The sequence below is a fragment of the Mugil cephalus genome, chromosome 12 (assembly GCF_022458985.1).
Source record: "Mugil cephalus isolate CIBA_MC_2020 chromosome 12, CIBA_Mcephalus_1.1, whole genome shotgun sequence".
NCBI classification, from domain to species: Eukaryota; Metazoa; Chordata; class Actinopteri; order Mugiliformes; family Mugilidae; genus Mugil; species Mugil cephalus.
This window is the reverse complement of record NC_061781.1, coordinates 9,468,247-9,490,854: the sequence shown is the minus strand read 5'-3', so window position 1 is coordinate 9,490,854 and position 22,608 is coordinate 9,468,247. Positions and strand designations below refer to the sequence as shown.

At 41.9% G+C, this 22,608-nt stretch overlaps 1 protein-coding gene across 1 annotated transcript in view; it reads right to left on the bottom strand.

Moving 5' to 3' along the window:
• Nucleotides 1–22,608, bottom strand: part of asic4a (acid-sensing (proton-gated) ion channel family member 4a) — an 86,496-nt gene that overhangs the window by 11,384 nt on the left and 52,504 nt on the right. The window contains exons 2-4 of the mRNA XM_047602021.1: nt 6,607–6,751; nt 6,104–6,231; nt 5,807–5,960 (exon numbers count right to left, since the gene is read on the bottom strand). Coding sequence (XP_047457977.1) covers nt 5,807–5,960; nt 6,104–6,231; nt 6,607–6,751 — 427 coding nt within the window. The remainder of the gene's footprint in view (nt 1–5,806; nt 5,961–6,103; nt 6,232–6,606; nt 6,752–22,608) is intronic.

Sequence of the window (22,608 nt, the reverse complement as noted above, 5' to 3'; positions counted from 1 at the left end):
AATTTTTAGTGAAGACGCAAAAGCTCTGCAGTGCCTTTGTATGCTGTCCACACATCAAGAGCAAGAACAATTTAATAGCTTTTTGGGCGGTCATCCGAATATAGACATCGACCGAAACACTAAAATATTAATCCAGAACCAAGCAAATCTGGGAAAACACAATTTTTTACTTCTCCGCCTCACAGACCAAGAGTTATGAGCTTTAGGAATGGCCACACGGTGGCACAATCAGCTCCGAATCCAAGCACTTGGTTTCACCAAACTAAATAATCTGAATCAAACGGGTTCATACATATGTCTGTAAAACAACAAAACTTTCTACATAGTAGAAGTAACACAGACATGACATCATAACAACAATCCAATTTAGTGTCGTGAAAAGACAAGAAACAATACGAAAGTGGTAGGAATAGACAATAAAGAGCTGGTGGATAATATGATCTGAAAAATGCCAAACTTGTTCTGTTATCTCAAAAACAAAAAGCATGAGGAATAAATCTGAGCCTGACTGTAAACTCAAACACTGTGACAGTGACAGGGGGCAGCTGGAGAAAACAAAAAAGTGTGAATTGTGTAAGTCACAGGCCTCTTGCTTTTCATTGATAGTAGTGTGTGGTCGCACCCAGGGTTGTAAAAGTACTTTCTCTTGGCCTCATCTTCCCCTGGAGAGCTTGCTTCAATGTGATTACCAGCTACCTGACCAGAGCCCTATGCTGGGAGCAAATGGCCCGGAAAAGCTCTCAGTTATTACATCTGACTTAATAAATATCATATCTGATGTGAGGCGTCGTCACAGACAGTGCTTCTGCTGCTGTCTGTCCTTCCCATCTGTTCCATTTTACAGCGGATATTATTAATTTGAAGAATTGTTAAGAGCTCCTTCCAGACAACTGACTGCTAAGACAGATGACTTTATAAAGGCATGGATTGCATAGAAATTGTTGATATTTTAATGCAAGCATTTGAACCTATTATTTGGAAAAGTTTCCCATTCATACTTAGACCTCACATGTAGGATCTGCTGTGTGGCGTCATCATGCCAGAATCTAAACACCTCTGTAAGGCCTTCAGAACAAAAGGTTATTGCTGCCTTTGAGTCTGACAGGGTCTTTATAAAGAAGATCCATACATTACTGGAAATAAATAATTCCAGTTCCATCATTTCAAACCACTGCCAATCAGCCCAGGACAGGCCAGTCTCCAGAACCCCTAATATTTAATATCATGAGCCGCAAGTAATTCTTGTGTCTACGGTTGGAGAGAGGCTAACTGTCTGACGGTACACACGGTTGGTGCAGACCAAAGACAAGCTGCTGAGGAGAAGAAAGTGATGCCAACTGCTGAGTGTAGTGATGGAAGCTGCTGCTGCTGCTTGAGGGCTGGACCGCACAATGTCACTGACTCAACTATGGTGAGTTTTGCATTGTATCAAAGAGTGCTTGAAAATAACGTCGGGCCATTCATCCAAACTTTGACGTTTAACCAGACACAGACCTTTTAACAATATCATGATCCTAAAGACACGATGATCCAAAAAGAACAAATGCCAAATCACCAAGACATTTTGTCCTCAGTAGTTGGCTGATGGGAGCGAGCTGCACTGTTAGCTTCTCCTCTGCTAGTATTGCAGCATGGGTCTGGGAAATGACTTTGGGACCGAACAGGCTCTCGGCCAATTGAGGGGAACCTGACAGAATCAGCGTGCGATACATGGCCTCGTAATTGGCTCAGCAGCAATAGGGGCAGGGCCTACTGTGTACAGGACAAGCCTAGTGTGGCGCTTTGTGTGAAACGGTGGCTGTTGAGACAGCTCCTGTATCTCTGAATGAGTGAAATATTGACTGAAAGATAACGTCTCCTGCCCCCATTTATCCCTTTACTGATATATGTTGGATTCATATTTAAAGACATTCGTGGGGGAAGATTAAAAAATATCCAAAATAGGCCTAATCAACGGCAGATCCCCCTAGGCTTCGAGGACCCTCCTGCTTTTCTTTTCTCTCTATCTTCTCTGTTTCTGCCTTCAGCAGATGGGTCCCTCCATATGAGCTGGGTTCTGCTCAAGGTTTTCCTTGCCACCGTCGCCCTCAGTCTTGCTCTGGAGGTTGAAGTCTGGTTTTTGTAAAGCATCTTGAGACAATTTGTATTGTTATTGGCGCTACATAAATAAAATTGAATTGAATTGAATTGTTGAAGACCTGTGGCAGGGGTCGGCAGCCCGCGGCTTCGGAGCCGCATGCGGCTCTCTGTGGCGAGTGGTGCGAAGCAAGGACGCTGATCACAGTCGTTCACTTTTTCACGCTAACTGCCTCGGCAACTATTCACTCCGCAGTGAACCAGCGAGAGCTACACAACAACTGAATGACATTGAGTGCCACACCACACTCATGGTTGTAACATCAACCAAAAACACTGAACTCCCACAGTGCACTGCAGCACACATACTCCTTGCTATCAAGTATTTAATTCAAATGTATTTTATTTTAGTTTGTTTAGCTTTTTTAAAATAAAATTCTAAATTTGAATTGATGGTGATCTTGTAACATTAAAATAAAATGTTTAATTTTTTTGTCGCTCAAAATACATCACAACTGCCGATGTGCGACACCTGTCGGCAGGTCCAGCCCACTATTTATTGAACTTTTTGACTGGAGGTAAGCCAGCCATAGATAAATCCCTGTTTTGTATGCATAAATAACATTTTGTTTTCTATGAAGCATTTCTTTCATTTCATAAATGCAACACACTATAGCTTTTTATTCACAGGCCTAGCATAGAGGTAAAAACGATATATGCAGTTTTATCTTCATTTTAGATGTCAGAGGGGTTTTGTGGCTCCCAGTGTTTTCTTTTTTGTGGGAAATGGGTCCAAATGGCTCTTTGAGTGTTGAAGGCTGCCAACCCCTGGCCTATGGTGTATAACATTCAGATGTTGTGGGTGTATTTTATATGAGCATAAAAAACTGTACAAATTTTGGTCTGGAGTCACCCTGTTTGGGATTCACTATGCCTGAGAAAGATCTGCTGAGTTAGGATGACCTTTATGCGGTTATGAACGGGAAGAGGGACTCACTTCACTTCATTTAAGAGCCCCTGAATTCATATCGTCGAAAACAAATGGCGTCTGAGAGTCAGAAGTTTAGATTCAACAATTGTTGTGAAAAATATTTAAAGGAAGAACAGTTATCAGTGATTAAGACTGATCAAAGAATCCAAATCAAAATTTACATTTAAAAGAACAATTAAAGACAGTATGTTTAGGAAATATAATGAAACATGTTAGTTGGACTGCGTAGTCGTGAGAGGTCTGCAAAGATTTCAATTAGTTTGTTTTGTTTGTATGATAGAATTGCATCTTTGGAACTAAAATGGAAACGTGACAGTCAGTCTTGGCCCATTTTATTGTTGTTGTTGTTTCTTAATTTAAGTTCTTTGTAAACTGATTCTTTGTGTTAAGAGGGAGATTATAGATTATTCTTCTTTCTGCTCCCTTTCATTCAGATTTGGGAATGCTTCTGTTTATATTGAATTGTTTTGTTTTAATCAATAAAATGAAATAAAACTGAAAAAAATAAAACTAAAAAAACTAAGACCTTTGCTGTAATTTGTTGTAGGACTTGCCAGCAGCTTATAGAATCATTTTGTTTCTCTGTATTAGAAGGAACACGCTTCGTATTGAAATCCAAAAGTTGTGTTACCAAACCCAAATTCTCATAGGAATAGCACGGCCATGCCAGGCTACCATATTCCACCTTATATCGACACTTTCCATGTATCTATTTTTTGCAACAGCTTCACTGAACATTACATTAATGTGATGGAAATGTAAAACGTTAATTCACAGTAACCAATTTCAGCCAAACCGCAGTCTTAACTAGAGTTTGAAAAAATCATGAGTTCATCATGAGTCCACCACTTTGGTCCAGTCATTACAGCCTGCAAATGGAAATTTGGAATGCGTGCCTGCTACAGTATGTAAATGTGTAACCTGATAAGCACATTTATATTTTATAGCACAGAGATATGGGATTTCATCTGTCAAAAAAAAAATCAGAATACAACACATTGGTTACATCACATGAATATGAGGTTAAATTATTCAAACTCTCAAAATCAAATGTCTCCTTCTTGCTTAATCAGTTCATTCAATTAGCTGTGAATATTAAAATGTGAATATGAAAATGTGAATATTAAAATGCAGGTTTCCAGCCTAAACTTCTAAATGCTAACCTCCTCAGCAAACATGCCTTCTTGTTAGACACATCAGTCAAACAGGCTGCATTCAGTGACTCAGCTCTTTGACTTCCTGCACTCCAGCCACAATGACGCACAGGCTGAGTAAGTCCAAACATCTCACTTTTGTGTTTGTCACACTCATCTCTGCCACATACTCAGGAGAGAAACGCTTTAAATGGCGGAAATGCCGCAAACAGCAGTCACACTGAAAGATTATCGACCTAACGGATACATCTTATCACGTATCAGCACCTTTAGTTTATTACTTTATTTCCATGAGCACATCCACGGTCTCCAAAGGATGCGTCCTACAGGCTTTGTTCTCTGACCTCTCCTCTAGAACCACCGAGAGGTTCACATTAGAGATTTGAAAGAAAGAGTTTCAATAGATTGATGTTAATGAACTGTAATAACTGTTGTGGTTACATCGTGTCATCATAAGGTCCCGAGGGACAAATGAAATGCAGTTAAATCATAATGAAATACCCATCGACCTCAGCTTTGCTTTGTGTTTTGTTCTAACTATTAAATATTAAGATGCTAAACAAGGATGGTGAACATGGCAAAAATTACAGCTGTACATCAGTGCATTATAGCTGAGTTCAAAGCAGCTTAGCTTAAGGATTAGCCTAAGGATGTGGCTCTTGTTATCGACAAGAAATACTCAGTTTGTCTCTTTATTAATGGTATAAAATGTCCCTAGTAATTAAATGAATAATGTTAACAACAATGACTGGTTATACTACAATGGGCCTTACTTGAGAATGTTTCCTGATTCCTGTTTTAATTTAGATCCTTTACTTATTCTGTGCTCCGTGACCGAGTTTAAATTAGACATGTGTTCCAGGAAATGTGTCACCGTGTAAGTAAATGAGCAAATAATCCAATACGGCCCTTCACCAACCAAAGCACAGGAACAACCCGAGAGCAGTAATGACAAGCAGCCATAATAAATAATGAAGGCCGACGGAGGACAAGAGAAGAGTTCCCAGAACAGATGGAGATGGATGAGCAAAAAGAACTCATTGAGACTTTAGCGTGACGTGTCATTGGTCAGAGAGTTGTCGGCACAGCTGAAGAGCATCCCACTCCAAATATCAAGCACCAAGGTCAGGCATGTGGCAGCCCAAATTATATCAGCGCTGCAGTGATTCAAGTAGTTCAGAAATGATGAGTTGTTTAGCACAGTGGGTCTTCAAATACAGTGCAAGAACTGGACTTAGTGACTAGTTGTTGCCCCCCCCCCCCCCCCCCCCCCCCCATTATTCTAGACCAAAGGGGAGAGAAATACTTGACAATATTAACTTTGTTGAAGTTGTTTATTTTATTTATTTATTTTCTCAAATTCTCCAATGAAAGCCTGACCTTGATGTTGGCACAAAACAAACCATTTCGTCTTTATGCCTCAGAGCCGTCCAGTGCTAAGTTCCAGCTTTTCACTTTAAGTCAAAGCTATAAGCTTATTTGAGAAAATGCATGAATAAATCGTGCGCATTTGTAAACCATGCGCACAGATCCTCCCTGACACCGGCCGTACCCTGTGTGCAGACAGTGTGAGGGATGAACCTACCAGGCATGTGCACCATCCTGCACTTGCACACTTGTAGGACCTCGTTGGTCTCGCAGAGCAGGCGACAGGCGCTGATGCTGTAGGTGTCGTATCCTGGGAACTTCTCTTTGCTGGTGGAGCGGCAGTTCCCCCAGGGCTGGGGCAGGTAGGTCAGCTAAGCACAAAAAGATTTATTAGACCCCCAGTCTGTGGTACCAGAGGCGAACGGTGGCAGGGGTAGCAGTAATATGAGGGGGGTGGGGTGGGATGGGATGGGGAGGGGGTCAGGCACGTTGTGCAGAGATGAAGAAGACCTACCCTCTGCTCCTGACATGAAACAAAGGTCTGGAAGCCCGGAGAGACGCCGAAGCCCAGCTGGTGGATGTAGGGAGGCTCGTCTTGACTGTGGATCTGAACTCGGATGCCGGCCTCCAGGGACGTCTCATCTTCTCATCAGGATGAAAGGGAGCACGAGAGCAGAACATGGCAAGGGGAGAGAGCACACAGGAATTTCAGAGGACGGCCTCATCTGACAGCTTCGGCTCAGTTTGATGTTAACCGCACACCGTATTTCAGTCATGTTTGAAAAATATCCAGGAGGGATTAATAGTGTGTGACATCTGCAATGCAAGCACAGATGTGAGGCAGTGGACTTTGCTGAGGATTTCCCTTTTGTACACTGCAATACTTTACTTATTGTGTTATTTACAGTGTGTGACCTCGAGAAATGGATGGAGGTTGTTTTTGATTCAAGCAACAGCGGAGGCATGTCATGCTGCACCATGCTATGATTATGACGGACAAATAGTTTTTAGGCTTACTTGTCTCTCTCCAGATGGGCAGATACTCATCCTGCTGGATATCCAACATGATCTCCAGCCCATTTCCCATTCCGCCCTGCTTGGTTTTCCTGGATGTAGTCTTGTTGCCATTAAAAGTGTAGCATTTCCCATATCTGGTGTAAACCTGGGGGAGAATACATTCATATCATGAACATCACGGCAAACACGACAAATTCCACGTGAGGGATGTGACAAGCTCATAGTGGCGGTGAAACGAAATGAAGGCGGAGATAAAAAATAAACAAGTCTCTGCCGGCACATGTTGCTGAATATTACCCAGAAACCTCTGGATACAGCCGGCTGGCTCAGTCCCTCACGGACTGCGATAAGCTGTATTTGAATCTATTTCCCACACCCACTACGCAAACCCTGCACAATGCAGCCCTATAGAACCAGAGTCCCAGTGAAATATCAAATGGCATAAGAGATTCTCTAATCTTTCCTCAAAAGGAAACAAAAGACAGTAACAGAGAGGCTGCTTTGAATGAGCTATCACACCACCACCTATCAGAGGAGCTGTCTCTGTGGGACACATCTCTTTGTTTATACCTCTCATCTAAACGGCTGCACTGCAGAATATATCCATCTTACACGTCATTTAACTGTTATCTCCTCTGAGTTTTAAAGGGACCATCCGTGATCCACATGCTAACAGAAGGATACTGTAGCTCCACCACCCAACTACAGAAATACAGAAATACAGGATGCGCCACACGTTCAGCAGCACACAGGCACAAACACTAACAAACCGCGTAACCTAATAGTTCCTGATTCTGATTAAAGTTCGATTCGGGCAGTAGTTTGTTGCAGAAAAAAACTACTCAGTAAAGCATTTGCTAAATCCCTCCACTGAACAGTGATGGTACAATCAGAGCTTAGCCACGATAACCAGCTATGGCAGGAGTCCAGCTTTGGGTTTCTCTGCACGTCAAAGCAGCGTATGTGTGTGTGTGTGTGTATGTGTGTGTGTGTGTGTGTGTGTGTGTGTGTGTGTTGGGCTCGAGCAAGAGTGAGACTCTGCATTTAAAGAGAGTGGAACATAGTGTATCTTCTCTGGTCTTTCCGAAGCGAGGGGCACGAGCAAAAGTATACGGGATGAATTAAGTGGTGTGTTTTTCTTTGTGCAATCCCACTACATTTATCATATTAACACTACACTGCTCTACACACTTCATTAAAATGATGTGGTTGTTTTAACTTTGCGTGTTCTCGTACGTCCTCTGCAGTGTGAGGGGGATATTTTGAAATCTCTAAAGTCATTTAATTTGTGTTCTAATGTCAAAACCAACAAAAAAATGCAAGCCGTATCCTGGCACCTTTTTATGTATATATATATATATATATATATATATATATATATTTTTTTTTTTTTTTTTTTCCAGTTGTTCTCACCACAAATATTGCTGATATTTGTATTCATTTTGTATATACAAGCTTTTTTTTTTACACACACAGATAATTAGCATTTGCACATTTGTACCGACTAAACTAAAAAGATGGATGCTTTTATTTCCACAGCACAGTCTTTTTCTCACATAATCTTTTTCTGTTTGTTGTTGTTGTTGTTTTTTTACCCTAAAAATACTTGTGATTTATTAATGGCCACATGGTGATTTCTCATATCTTGATGTTAACCCCTGTTGTGCATTTCCTCCCCAATTTCCCTGACATGGGTTCAATAATGCTACACCTCATCTTATCTCAGTATAAATGTGTAGCTGCGCCTGATAAAAATGCTCACCACATCCGCCTAAAAGGATGATCCCCAGCTAGAAATGAGAAGGCTGCTCTCGTCTACTTGTGTGAAATTGAAGGGATGATGAAGAAATAATTATGAGCCCTGCCGGTAACGATGACGCCTTCGACAACAACTATCTTGTAAGCACAGCTAACCCCCCCCCAAGTGAGCGATCCACATTTATAATACATTTTTCTTGAGTGCAGAAAATTCATCTGTTGGCTTCATTTTGCCCAAAATCATCATCAAAAAAAAAAAGAAGAAAAAAGTAAAAAAGAAACCGGTGATGAATGTATTAAAGATGGGGGAAATCACACGGCGGAGAGGTCAACAGACGGCGCAGACATATCAGCGAGATAACAGTGGAACGTATCATGAAAGGGACACGCTCCTCAGAAACGCAGAAGCCTGTCTTCTGACTTTGATATCAACTTGATCCGCCTAATGAGTGCTGTGATGTCTAAATAAGGGAGACCGGCGGAACAACACAAGCTCTCATTTACAGACCACAGGGTGCATCCACATCTGAGACGGCGGAACAACAAATCAAAGACACGGTTAAGGGGTTCGGTCCAGTAATTCCTGCGAACAGTGGGCAATTTTGCGATGTCCACAACAGTGATTAGAGCAAGAAATGAGGGCCATTTACAAAAGCTGCCGTTTAGGAGTGCAGCTGCGCTTTATGCTGCATAAACCTCAGGGCCTTTGATCTGAGTGTTAGCGTATGCTAGTTTGTACTGAGTGTGTGTTTTTTTCGGCGCAGTACAAATAAATTACCTTCAAAGTGAGTCTTGGTTGCGGATTCAGAGAAATTGGCTGATAATTACAGATCTCAAGCTGGGGATGTGGTACACATGCTTTTCAGTTTGTTCTTATTGCTGCTTCTACAATTCTAAATTGCAGCGTTTTTGTTTTTTTTTTCAGCTGGTGAGATCAGAAAATGGGAGTGGGCAAAATGTGGGTGCGGGCACCCAGGGAGAGACAGTCCAAGTATTCAAGTGTGACTTTTGACTGACATGTGCTATTAGGCTGAAATGGTTTAATCTCCACTTGGCTGGCGCCGAGCAGTTGAGGAGGTAAGCTGCACTTATCATTGATTCCCCCACCCCCACTCGGGTTCATTGACACACTTAAGCCTCAACTGGCAGTCTTTATCTGATGGAGCGAGTAGCAGAGGCGAAGGAGGATTTCACTTCAGAAATGCTTGAAACAGCCTGACCAGGTTGCCCGAGTCGCACTCTTAAAACTTTAGGCTCTAGAGGACACACCGGTGTGTTCACAAATGAAATCCCCCGGAGAGCGCGGGGAAGTTTTTCCCATCATCTCGCGCAGGAAATGGCTGCTGGCAGAGCTTCCAGCTTCGGTTTATTTCTCAGCTCCCGCTTTCTACATCTCCAGCGTGATTGATGGAGCATTTTTCTCTTGTTATATCTCGCACCAAATTTAGCAAAAGTAACAGGACCGACTGTGGGCAGATCCCAAGAGGGGACTTGGCACCGCTGTTGACAAGCTGAAACCGAGCAGCGGCATGGTAGTTACACACCAGATCAAAAGAGGTATTGTGTTCCACGGAGCAACTCGAGAGCTAATTACTGCAGCACTTCATGCAGAATTGTTTCCACTGTTGTCATTTGGAGGTCTGAAGCGATATCTGCGCAACAGTCTTTTAGACGGCGATGGGAAAATTGATCCTTACCCTGTTGCTTAGATCTGACAACACAGGTTCTTTCATGAACCTGAACTTTTCACACTAATATCAGCGCCAGTGTTGTCCTGCATTTAGCACTCTGTATTTAGCACACATTAGTAATTCAAGCATTTAAAGATGATCTACCATCTGGCACAAGAGGACTGCGTTCTGCTTTAGGGGCTGTGAGTTAATTAATATAAGTAAGTGAACTGAAAGCCTGGAGATAAAATAGCGAGTTAACGAGTTTTTACGGAGAGACCTCACGGGCGAAATGTTTAGCGTTCCCACTAACATGTCTCTTTTATGGCAAATATTCCTAAATAAACATGAGTTTAATCCAGTTACCGCCAGCTAACTCACACGATCAGTCCTACATGGAATGAAGCTGCCAGTCTGCTGTGTGCACTGTACACGATTCACACTTAACAGAGCAGTCAAACGGTGTCACTTTCGCTCTGGTTTCTTTGCTTCTGTCAACTCTGCGTAAGAGACATTATTGAATGGTAATCCCTCCTCCACGCCGGAGCACGTACAGTAAAGCTACACTTTCTCATGTGTCTCCCATTCTCTGTAAATATTTTTTGTAGATCTTTCTTGTTCAAACCAAAGAGCTGCGACTGTGCTTTAAATGCACGGTCTACTTCGATAAACTCTCTAATTGACTTCACAGTGTAAGTATAAATGCTTTAAGATGCAGCTTTCATGAACAGCGGTGTCATAAATACTGCGGAAGACGCCTGCCTTTATGTCATTTGCATACCCTCCATCTCGCCCGTTACAACATAACGGCCTTAAATGCCAATTCATTTTGTGTCTTTTGCCAGTGTTTTTCTCCCCAAGTGCCTTGTTTCATTCTCCGTCTCTCCATGCTAAATGCATTAAGAGACCAACCCCTTGCCATGTAATTCATAAACCCTAGTGGGCTAAACCCTTAAACACCCTCTTTATGACTGTGATCTGACAGTCCCAACTTTTCCTTTTAAATAAACCACAGGAATCACTCCAGTGGCTCCGGAGGACATCCATTTCCAGGCAGGCTGCGTGTCATCGGGTGGCTCTCTGAGTGCAGGGAAGGAGGATTTGAATTCATTTACGCAGGGTGGTGGAATATGCCAGAGCACTGATTGGCAGCTGAAAACCATTAAGGCCGGCTCATGAAGGTTTAAGGTTGACACAGAGTGTTTCTTGATTTAATGGCTTCATTACAGCTTCCCAGCAGAGAGGCTTGAATCACAATGTGACATACACTGAGTATTTACATGATATTTCTAAGTTTTTATTTTTGGAAACAACGGCATGAGAGCTGCCAGTCAAGGTAACACAAAAAAAACAAGAAAGAAATCTTCCCCTTTCACCCCGTTATTTAGCATTATCAAGACCAGACCAACATAGAGAATGTTGAGATCCAGTTCAACATTCAAGTGCCTAACGTACCACCAAACTGCATCATATCACATAACATCATATCCATTGTATTGCATAATTATTAGTAACGTATTCCATAATTCTCCAGGCTCTTAGGTTTTGATTGAAAAAAAAGTCCCATTTAACCAACACAAGTCACCTGCAGCAGAGTGATCTTCTGGTGGTCAGAGGGTACAGTCACATATCTGACTTTAAATTTCCTCAGGGAAATCACCTAGTTCTCCCAAAACAGTTGCTGTAAGCAGGAAGCAGTGCGTTGCAGGACTGCGTGAAAGCGCGTCCTCTTCTCCTTCTAAACACAAGAAGAGCGAAGAATGTAAGGGATGAGTCTTCAAAAAATAAAACACAATTTACTCTGTGGCCCTTAAGTGCCGGGCACAAAGCCAGCCACCACATTTTTTGCCGCGTCCCGTTTCTTGCGTTTGGCCTTGCACTCGAGAATTCTGTTTGTGTTCTTACACAAAACTTTACTCTGTGAAGCCACTGTTTGCCACTGTCATGCCAGAGATCACAGGGGGTGCACCCAAAACTCGTCTGATCTGAGCTCATCATCAGTTTTCACCCGTTTCACCAGTTTTTAACCAGTACTGCTTGTGTATCCCTTCATGTACAATATATTAGTATTCCACATCTACGGCATGTGGCGTTTGATTGCGAATAAAAAAAAAAGGACCACCGTTTAGAAAAAATAAATGTTTATGTGGGAAACTAACATCACCAGTCATTCAGGAGTAGGGTCATGGAAAGCTTGGTTGAGATCCAGCTACAGCTGATGCTGCATTCAAGATAACTTGGGAAAAACTGAGCTCTGAGTTATCACCTCCAATAAAATATAGCTGCATATATATTAATATTGAACAAATGGTGACAATATACCAAACTTTTGTTTCTGCCTCCAAGTTGACCTGTAACACTTTTCTTAGATACAAGTAGGGGGCGCTCCAAGGAAAATTGGTTGGGAACCACTGGTTTATAGAACCGTCCAAACAGCTCATGAAAAAAAAGAAAGAAATTCAGAAGACAAGAACAGCAGAAAACTACCCTTTAACTTGTTTTGTTCTTTTCAGTTAATTAACGTACAGCTGTCAAACTTAGCCTCTGGTGTCCCAACATTTCTTTACTTCACTTTTACAAAGTGCAGACTGTTCTTTTAGTGCAGGAGGACTGGAAACATGTTCTTAGCAGCTTTGTTTTTGTACACTGGTACAATTCATCAGAATTCAGGATGATAGCGTGGAAGAGACATGTCACCACGATGCACTATAATACAGAGACTAATAAAATGTAGATAATGTGAGATGGAACACATTGCAAAGATATTGCATTGATACATGCATCTAATCGAGTGTTTGCTCCGTGTTTTACTTAAAAGCCAACACAAACATCCCTCTCACACCATGGCGCCCTCGGACCATGATAGGAGACCCCAACGCTGCGACAAAAACCTCGCAAAAACCAGGAGCCTCCAGAAGACCCCGACGAGGCTAGCAGCAAGGTTGCAGACATTCTGAACATATTTGGCTCAAGATTAGGAGAGAAAAATGATAGCGATTTGTTAAGTCAGCGAACATGTCTGAGACACTGACAAGCAGCGATAAGAAGTCATTGCTAAACCTTTCTTCTTCTCCTGCGCCATGGTTAAGCTGCATAACTCGTAAATAATCCTCAATCAAATGTCAGACGGATTATTTTTATCACGCGTCAGAGCTTGGAGATCTCTACATACATGCAGCTGGGACTAATACAAATGTGGCTCTATCATAACCCCCCCCCCCCCCCCCCCCCCCCTCCCCTTCGGATATATATGAGAGAACAACAGTTTGAGTAAACAGAGGAGAGGCTCAGGCATGATGCCCAAACGGTGCAGTGGTATGTGAGGCGCGCAGGCTTTGCACCATTAACCTCCATCTCAACGGCCGCCTCTAAACAGGGCACCAGGGAAGCAGCTCTAGATTGCCATTCAACACATTACAGTCATTGTGTATCAATTCCAGCCGTCATTACACAACTGAACGGTGAGGTCTCAATGGAGGTTTAATACAGTCATTCAAGTGAGGTAAATACAGTGCAATCAGAAAACTGTTATCATGCGGCCGGGTATAAAAACATGTTTTATAATTCCCCTGTAACGAAGGCTAGATGACAATAAATTAGAGCCTTCTCTGAATGAATTTCAAGCTGACCCACCGGGGTTCACGATCAGATGTTTCCATTACGACGTAGCTTTCCTCCACGTTTTGCCGTGCCATTTAACTAAACGCCGTACGTTAAAACGATAACATAAACCCGCCGTTATTAGTGTAGGAGTTCTGACTAATCTCGTCTCATCCTTTGCTGCCCCCTCTCTCACTCCTTCTGACAGAGCATGAAAAATAAGTTTGAGCACCTCAACTAGAACAGTGCATTCAGTGTCCCCCGCTCACCCCCTTTATGCTATTCCCTGCATTTCCAAGCATACTCAGCTAATGGAGCGGAAGCTCTTGAAAAAGCGGTTGAAAATGGACAGGCTCTCCAGCACAATGCAGCAGCAACTCCCAAACAGAGCAGTCCACTACATTCAGCACTCTCAGAGACGTGAAAGCTTCCTGCGAGCACAGGCTGCACTAACATCGCAGCCGCAGGCCCATAAAGGTGCCGATTTCCAAATGTGATTAGAAACTACTGTCATAATGGGGATAATTTATGTGGATCACCACAGCGAGACAGGCCCCTAATCAGTCTTTATGTGTAATTGAGATGAATCATTTCCTGCAGCCGGAGCTTGTGCCTGGGTCCATCCAAAACAGGTAAGTAATTCTTGACCTTAAAAGTCGAACAGAATTAATTGTGCTCTCTAGGGAACAGTGGTTACCATTATCCATTTATCTGCGTTAAAAGTCAGCCTAGATGGTGCCTCAATAAATATGTTTAATTCGGACATGTTCATTCGGAATCATCGCTATTAAACACAAATTTCATTTATTCCTCCGCAAAGCTTGATGACACTGTCTCGGAAGGAAAGAGTACAGTCTAATGTAATGTGAAAAATGCCAAAGGAGAACATTTCATACATGAACCAAGTGTGCTTTACTTTTCTACTCCACCTCATTTAGTTCCCAGTCCCCATCATTCACCCTGTGTGTTACAAATAAGAATATACCAGAAGAGAAACCTGCCCCGGGCACTGCAACAGCTCCGCCGTAGGCATTTGTCTGACTGTCGACTTTGTTTTCCTGCAGTCATTTAGATATTCAGGTTTAATTAAGGCACCTCAGTCATTAACACAAGATTTCATTTCCTAAGCCCTCAATCTCACACCACACTCGGCTTCTCTCAGACTCTGGCGCCTACTCCAAAAGACACAACACACTCCCACCCAACTGCCACAGAGGAAACGCCGGCACAGTTCCCTGGCCAGCCTTTTATTTAGTATTCATCATAACCAAGACACCTGCTTGGTTGTTTTTCTTTTCCAGGGGCTCTGGGGAAATGATATCTGTTGGATTGGGGCCACGGGTTCGGGTTGATGAAACTTCCGGGAAAGTAAAAAGCAGGATCTACTATCTCTTGACATGACTCATCAATTTAAAATATGGTGTCCTCTTCGGGGATATGAGAGCGATACCGAAGCAAATAAATATCAGCGGCTAGCTCGTGTCATTTTGCGACAAGTTATTCGGAATTGAGCAAAATATATGAGCATATACGAACATTTATGGTGGCTTGTACGTGTGATGATAATAAATACATGTTTTGACATGCCTATTGTCCTGGGACTCCTAATGATGTGCAACACTGGCTTTATTCACAAGATGGTGCAATAAGTGCACTTACTTACCTACTTCCTGACTCACTTAACCAAACCTTTCCTTTCTGTGAGCGCAAACAGTGAAACAATATTCGCCCCTCAGCCGTAGAACATTTATGAGCACAGGGGTTCGTGTTTTTCATGCTACATAAATCATTCAAGTAAACAAGTCTGATTAGTGTTTTTGCTCAGGCGAAAGAGCTTGTTTTGGGTGAAAGGCAGATCTCACAGTCCATTAGACTAAGCTGGATCTAACGCCAGAGCCCAAGGAAGTTGGCAGACACAGAGGTTTAAACTGCACACCTAAACACACCCGATATAACTTGGCCTCTCAAATGGCTGAGTAAAAAGAGATAATGCAGCATAGGAGGAAAAAAAGAAAAAATAAATCAGACCACTCACCCTGTCCTTGACTCACTCTGATCAAAATAACAGTACATTTATTTCTTTCTTTTTACAGGACTGCAGGGGACTGATAGATCTGATGATTAATTTCACGGATTTAATGATTGCAAATGAGGTGCTGACATTTCTGGCATTTTAAACTCTCTTATTATTACTCTCTTATTCTGCTCTCCGGTGAAATGAATCTTCTCAAACATTGAAATTATTCCAGCTTCCCTCGCTTCTTCAACGGATCGTTCGCTCTCATTGGTTAGTTCACGCGTTTCCCCCGCCTCGTCTGAGCCTCAGGCTGATCTATCGCTGTTGTTGCAGCACCTACTGTTCGCCAATGGAGGTCGATAAAGATTATAGGTGATTTGATGCCCCTTTAATTCCAGGTTATTAAGAGAGAGAGAGAGAGCAGAGCACTACGGTAATCCCTGTATGCACTTCAAAGACAGGCCAGATATCTGGCTCGCTATTAGCGGAGTGGCAGGATGCCACCTGCCCAGATGTTTGGCATGTGGACTCCAGCTCTGTCAAATCATGAGATCATGAGACCACGGGACACCCTCCAGGAAGCATCTGAAGCTCCCCAGACGTCAAGGACAAGCCTTTGGTCCAAAAATGGAAAATAAAAAAAATTAATAAATAACGTATTTTCTAGGACCTGTCAGTTCATGATTCTGTATCAATCATTATCACTTAGATGTTTTACAAAACAATTTTTAGAAGGTCAATTTCACACCTTGCTAAGAAGGTTATTAAATTTGCTCCAGACACCTTTAGAGATTGTTGACGGAGCCGCCTCACTTTTACATTTTAATTTCTCTCTATGAACATCAATCTATGAACATAACAGGCACTTTTGATATGGCGCATCAGAGGGCTCAGCGCTCAGCGTGGATAAGAAAGAGTTGATGCTGGCCTCTGCAGATCCCGCAGTCGTGAAACCCCAGCCCCGTTTCCTTGGGATCTGACTGTCAGCTAAAGAACTCGCTTGTGATAGGGCCTCAAAATATTGGAAGGCTTCCTGTGGTTACAGCCCAGACTGTCAATGTGCATTTGATCTCCTTGGAGTTTATTCACACTGAAGCTGTTTGTTGTTATTTACAGCCAAAGCCTCAGAGTAGGTCTGTGCCATTGTGTCCTCGGCTGAGCTGTAGTGGAGGCGGAGGTGATTGTTACGATCTTAGGATCCATTACTAAAAACACATTTATTCTGCCGGGGACACGGTGGCGCCATCTTGCGAGAGTGGAGTCTGCGTAGTATGTTTCCAGGAGTGGAGCCACACAGAGCTGCGATATTGATCACTTCCACCAGACGCACATTTTCATTTAATTAATAGTACATCCACAAATTACAATGAAATGTTGGATTATACACTGTACTTATTTATAAAAAAATAATTTTACAACTCTCATGGAGCGGTTGGCATGGCAACTAGTGGTCACCAACCTGTTTCTGTAGCGTAAACTACGTAACTAAAACTTATCCAAGCAAATTGACACTTGCATGCATCAGTGTTATATTAACTACCTAAAATGATAGAAACCATCCTTGAAAAGAAAAATGCATATTTTAGTATATTATCATAATCATATTGGCCCAAATCCCATCCACTAACATGGAGGAGGTGGAACTTATGACCTATACTACAGCCGGACACCAGGGGGAGCTCTACTTGCTTTTGCTTCACTTTTGAGGAGCTGTCCCATCGTCCATCTTTATATAATCTATATACAGCTATTTGTTGGTCCCCAGAGGATAAATCCCTGTGACTTTGGTGAATCTATTCCCACCTTATTAGGAATTGCTAACCAAAAATGGAAGCAGTAGTAAACTCTTAAAGCACACTGAAACTGTGCAGGTCTGACGACCAGCTGACCAGCCTATTATATTAGTGGCCTTTCTACTTACTGACTTACAAATACAGTGTCACACACTTCATAACATGACACATCCCTCAAATTTATTCTGATACCAAAGACAAAACACGGAGCCCCACTTTTTTTTTTCTTTACCATTTAACAGATGGGTTCGCACTGAGCGCGGCAGCCTCACACCCAGGACGTAGGCTCGTCTTGTATTTTCCTTGCTGTTGCTTATAACTATGAATACTTTATCTATGAATATTGACCATGGATCTGTACGTGAGTGTTTAAATTCAAAATTAATATGTGTGTTGTTTTCTCCGCCCCAGGTTGTTTGTTCAGGTACAGTCTTCATCCGTTCCTGGAGTGGTTGAGCGCAGCTGTTTCCATTTGCTCATCCAGGTTGGAGACGGAAAGAGAAAACCAGTGCCAGTGTTAGCTATTGCTTATTTCCTGTTTTTCTTTTTTCTTAGAGGGTATTATTTTGTTTCATCTCCTTTCGTTTCAATGGAGAAAAGAATAGGGGAGATACTAAATATTACATAAATAAATACATTAACATAGCAGAAAAAAACAATAAGTATATATATTTCTTTTTAAATATAATACGTTGGTACATCCACTGTCATTTGAATGTATTTATTGAGTCACTGTTTTCAGTATTTATTGACAGCTCCAGTCCTGCATATGATGTAGTGTTTCTTTATTGAAAAAGACTTAAGTGGAATTAAGTGGAAGTACCACTAGAGTAAATAAAAACAAATCTGAATGCCTTTTTGCACCGACGCGAGTCCTTCCATTTTAAGCTGTGCACATCTCTGGTTTGGTTCATTCAATTATTTATTTATTTTTATTTTTCCAGGGATGTTGCACATTCATCAAAATCCTAGCCAATATGCAAATCTTCTGCTTTTGTGCCTTGGATGATTCATTATGAGAGGCTTGATATATACAATAAACCGCAGTCATCAGCTACTTACATTATTTCATTTCACACTTTTGAAATTAGAAGAAAAACCGTCATTTTGTAAATACTGCAGCAAGAAAACATTATTTATTTATTTTCAATGCAAACAATTTAATTCTAACCGTTCGTGAATTGAATTTACATAGTGGATAAATATCTGAGATGGATGGATCTCCCCTCCGTATCACAGGTGAATATGGCTTCAACATTTGTGAGATAAAAATATCAAGAGGCATGCATTTTTTAACACACATTTGCTCCATGCGGATGAATCGGTCTCAAATCAATTTCAAAGGTGTTAGGCTCGACTTTGACCTTGTCCTGGGCTGCTCAAATTCTGGCCGAGATCCATTAATGCAACTCGAAGCAATTTCACTGCATTTAGCAGACACAAAGGCAAAAGTGAATGGTCCTCGTGACGAGCAGCTTCACCGGCAGAAATGAGACGATGCCGTACGAACCTTTCACACATCTGTCACACCCAGGAGTCGGCGTGTTTTGAATAACTATGAAACTGTTTGATTCAAGGTGAGGGAAGACAGACAAGTAAATTATCTTTTACTATTAGGACAACAAGTATGCATGAATATTTCTCCCGTTACAAGGTCACATGCAGCCCTCAGCCAGACACACACAGCTTCATTACCAGAAGGTAAAAAGCAGCTGCTGCAGCGTGTTTTCCTCTTGTATTCTGCCTCTAGAGCGCATGTTATCAGTCAGGTTGGAGTCAGGCACTAAAAACGACTTTTTATAACAAACAACAAAGCTGTACACCCAGAAGAAGAATTGTGACTTTTGCAACTCTACTCGAGATCTATAATTCACATTGACAGATGTCAGAAACAGAACTTGTTTATTTTGGTTGCGCTTGTGACAACAAGCTGCAAAATATACCTCTGAAGACATCAGATGCCGCGCCATGCCGCAGCCTGCGCTTCGCATGACTCCGTCATTAGACGGCAATGACACGCCGTCGAGCTGAGTGAATTATGATTACAAAGTCCCACGAATCAGAGACCCTTCACGCTGATGACAGAGGGGGAGGCCCACGCGACTCCACGGCGCCGCGCATTTTCTTTCTCTGAGTTTTTGCTCTTCAGAGAGTCTGTAGACCTTTTAAACGTCAACAGTTCAAGTGAATGACAAAAAGTGCAACAGAGAAGTGAAACCCTCACACCCCCCTCAACATAATCCCCATTGGTTGTCATCAGAGCTTGAAGAGTCAAGACTAGCTTTCTAAACCGACTCCGGTAACATTTCACAGACTGAGAACTAAGTCCATTTTTTTCCCCGAAATACAGAAAAAGAAAACCATGAAATGAAATTTGCCTTTGACTCGCGGCGTAGTCTCATATGCGTAGCGTCTGTCAGCTCCGCCGAACGCTGGCAAACAGAATATCAGTAATATCTAGGGATGGGTGCAGATTCTCTGCGCCATAATGGCACCAGTGCTGATGCAAACAGTAGTAACCGGACCAAAAAGCCACGCAGGTTTCGGTGTCACTGAATTTTTAATTACCGCCCCCTTTGCTTTGCCGATGCTACACGCGATGTTTTTTTCACCTGCAAGGACGGAAGTGAACCTTTAAATACCCAGACTCAGCAATCTACAACAAGTGCCTGAATGTGATATTGTGCAAGGGAGGTAATGGCTGGAATCTGATCAAAAATCTGACGACGCATAACATTTTTTTTTTAAAAGCAGAGAAATGTACCGTCAGCCTGCCACGACTCTGCTTTTATTATGATAATTATGATGGTTTGTTGTGAATTTTATTTTATATTTAATTTAAATTAATATTCTGTTCAACTTGCACGCCACAAAATGCCATAAAAATAAAAAGATAATGTTCTTAGACAAAGTTTGTATGTTTTCCATTCTCCAGGCACCGGGTTTGGGCATCGTTTAAGCACTGACAACGTTTCAAAAGTACCGGCTTGGCACCGGTAGCGGATAAAACCTCAGCCCATCCCAACTAATATCCGATCAGCAGAGCAGTCGATACATCAGTGTGTTCGCTGGAATGAAGAAATCAATGTCGGTCCATGCCAGTCCCATGGCGCTTCCATCTCTGCCAGCGAGCCCTCATACAAGACTGGAAAGCCATCAACTGAGCATACCCAAAGGGGAAAGCACTGTGCTGATATTGATGTTTGAAGGGTTGCCTTGGTGCCAAGAAAGGCCCTTGTAAAAACCATGGTAAAGGATTACCCAGGCAAGCATGTCCTCCTTCAGAGCAGCCGAGAACACTAGTTTCCACCCTTGGTACCGTTTTGAAGGGTCATTTTTAAACACAGCCAGGGATGAAACAAACAACGAGAGATGCTGGGAGGGACCATCCATCACTCCTACTTGGCTCAACACCCTGCTGTTTGCTGAGCAGGAGATAAAGCTGGCCTTATCTTCAATTAAGTTTGATCAAACATTGTTAACGCCTAATCTGTGATGCTAACCAACACAAACAAAGAGTCTCATTCAGGATAGAGGACGTGCTTTAAGTTGGCTATACTGATAGAAGGCTCAGGGGTATTATAGATGTATTTCATTTCATTATTATTGGCCACAGTACTATTACCACTGCACGTGGAGGTTTTCATCTTTTCTTATTTAGTTAACTTAAAACAAATGGATACTTTGATTTTCAGTATTTGTTGGGATCATTTCAGTACGTTACAGATCTTAATTAAATTCAGATAAGAGAGAGGAGACAGGAGGTGGGATGCTAAAATGATTAAAACAAAAGGGGCTTTTACTTTGAAACGACAAGAGAAAGCAAAATACCTGCCGTACGTTTGTGGGCCATGTGTCAGCTGAGGGGTTTTTGTTGAGCTTTGGGATTGTTGCACGCAACCGAGCAGATAAGATTGATGTGCCACTGCTCTGCCAAACAGACAATGTAATTAAAGTCATGCAACCATGGACTGAACCATAAGCAAGGCACGTGTAGCCACATCCTTCTTCTCAGGTTATTCTATTGAGTGCATTGACATGGATTCCACATCCATTTGTTCCTCCAAGACTCTACTTACTGTTCGGAAATGACAGCGTATCTGTGAATGCACTGTCTCACAGTACCTCAACATTTACAGCCACCTCCAAATATTGACTATTGATAATTTTAAAATGAATTATTTAGTCAGTTTAGGCAGATATTTGAGGTGCAATAGGTTCAACAGTCCTCATTTACTGTGAACGTGAATATGTTCAGATGATTTTTTTCCCCAATTTTTTTCCAATTGAGTGTGGATAGTGCACTCGTCAACACAACGCTGACTTGGCAAACGTGACAATGCAGCTAATATTTAGTGAGCTAATGAAAGAAGTTACCCTTGTTTTGGATCAGAATGAGTTGAAGTGTGGGGTGAAATGCACAATCTTTAGATGATGTAGACACAACGAAATGAGTAACTGATCTAGTTGTGTAGTGTGTTTCTAGAAAATGTTGTGTTTTTTTTCCCCCGGACTATTTTACTCTGTGTATTAGGGATGAAATACTGCTGACTCCTGATCCTGAATCCAATTATATCTTGCGGCAAGTTTCAACCTCCATGGTATTACGTGGAAATGTGCAAGTATACAATAAAACTAAAGAAATAAACGCAGACTAGTTCATTTTACTGTGACTGTGAACCTAGTTTAAAACTATAAATTATAAAACAAAATAACTAGTGTGTGCTCTCTATGAACTGGACTATGAGCTTGCTCTTATGTGAACTTGCACTATACTGAAAACGGTAATATTTCATCCAGGAGAAGCAACAAATGATAACAGAGAGCACTACAGATGCAGCAAAGATAATTCTTAAATCCTGATACAAGGTGCCTTTAATATGTTTTAATTGTTGAATATATTTTGTATATTTGAGGGTGTTATGTTATAACATATATGTTTACGGTTCTGTTTTACTGGTATTTTTTATGCAACAAACACCAAGGCAAATTCCTTTCATTTATATCTGGCATTAAAGTATTTTCCGATTCTGATTATCACCTTATAAAGTTGTACTAGTGAGCAAGCAAGTAGTGTTCATTTCCAACACAATAGCACTCTGTTTCTGGCCACATGGACGTGTTCACCCTTTTATCCCTGGTTTTGCTCCGGCTCCTGAGGGAA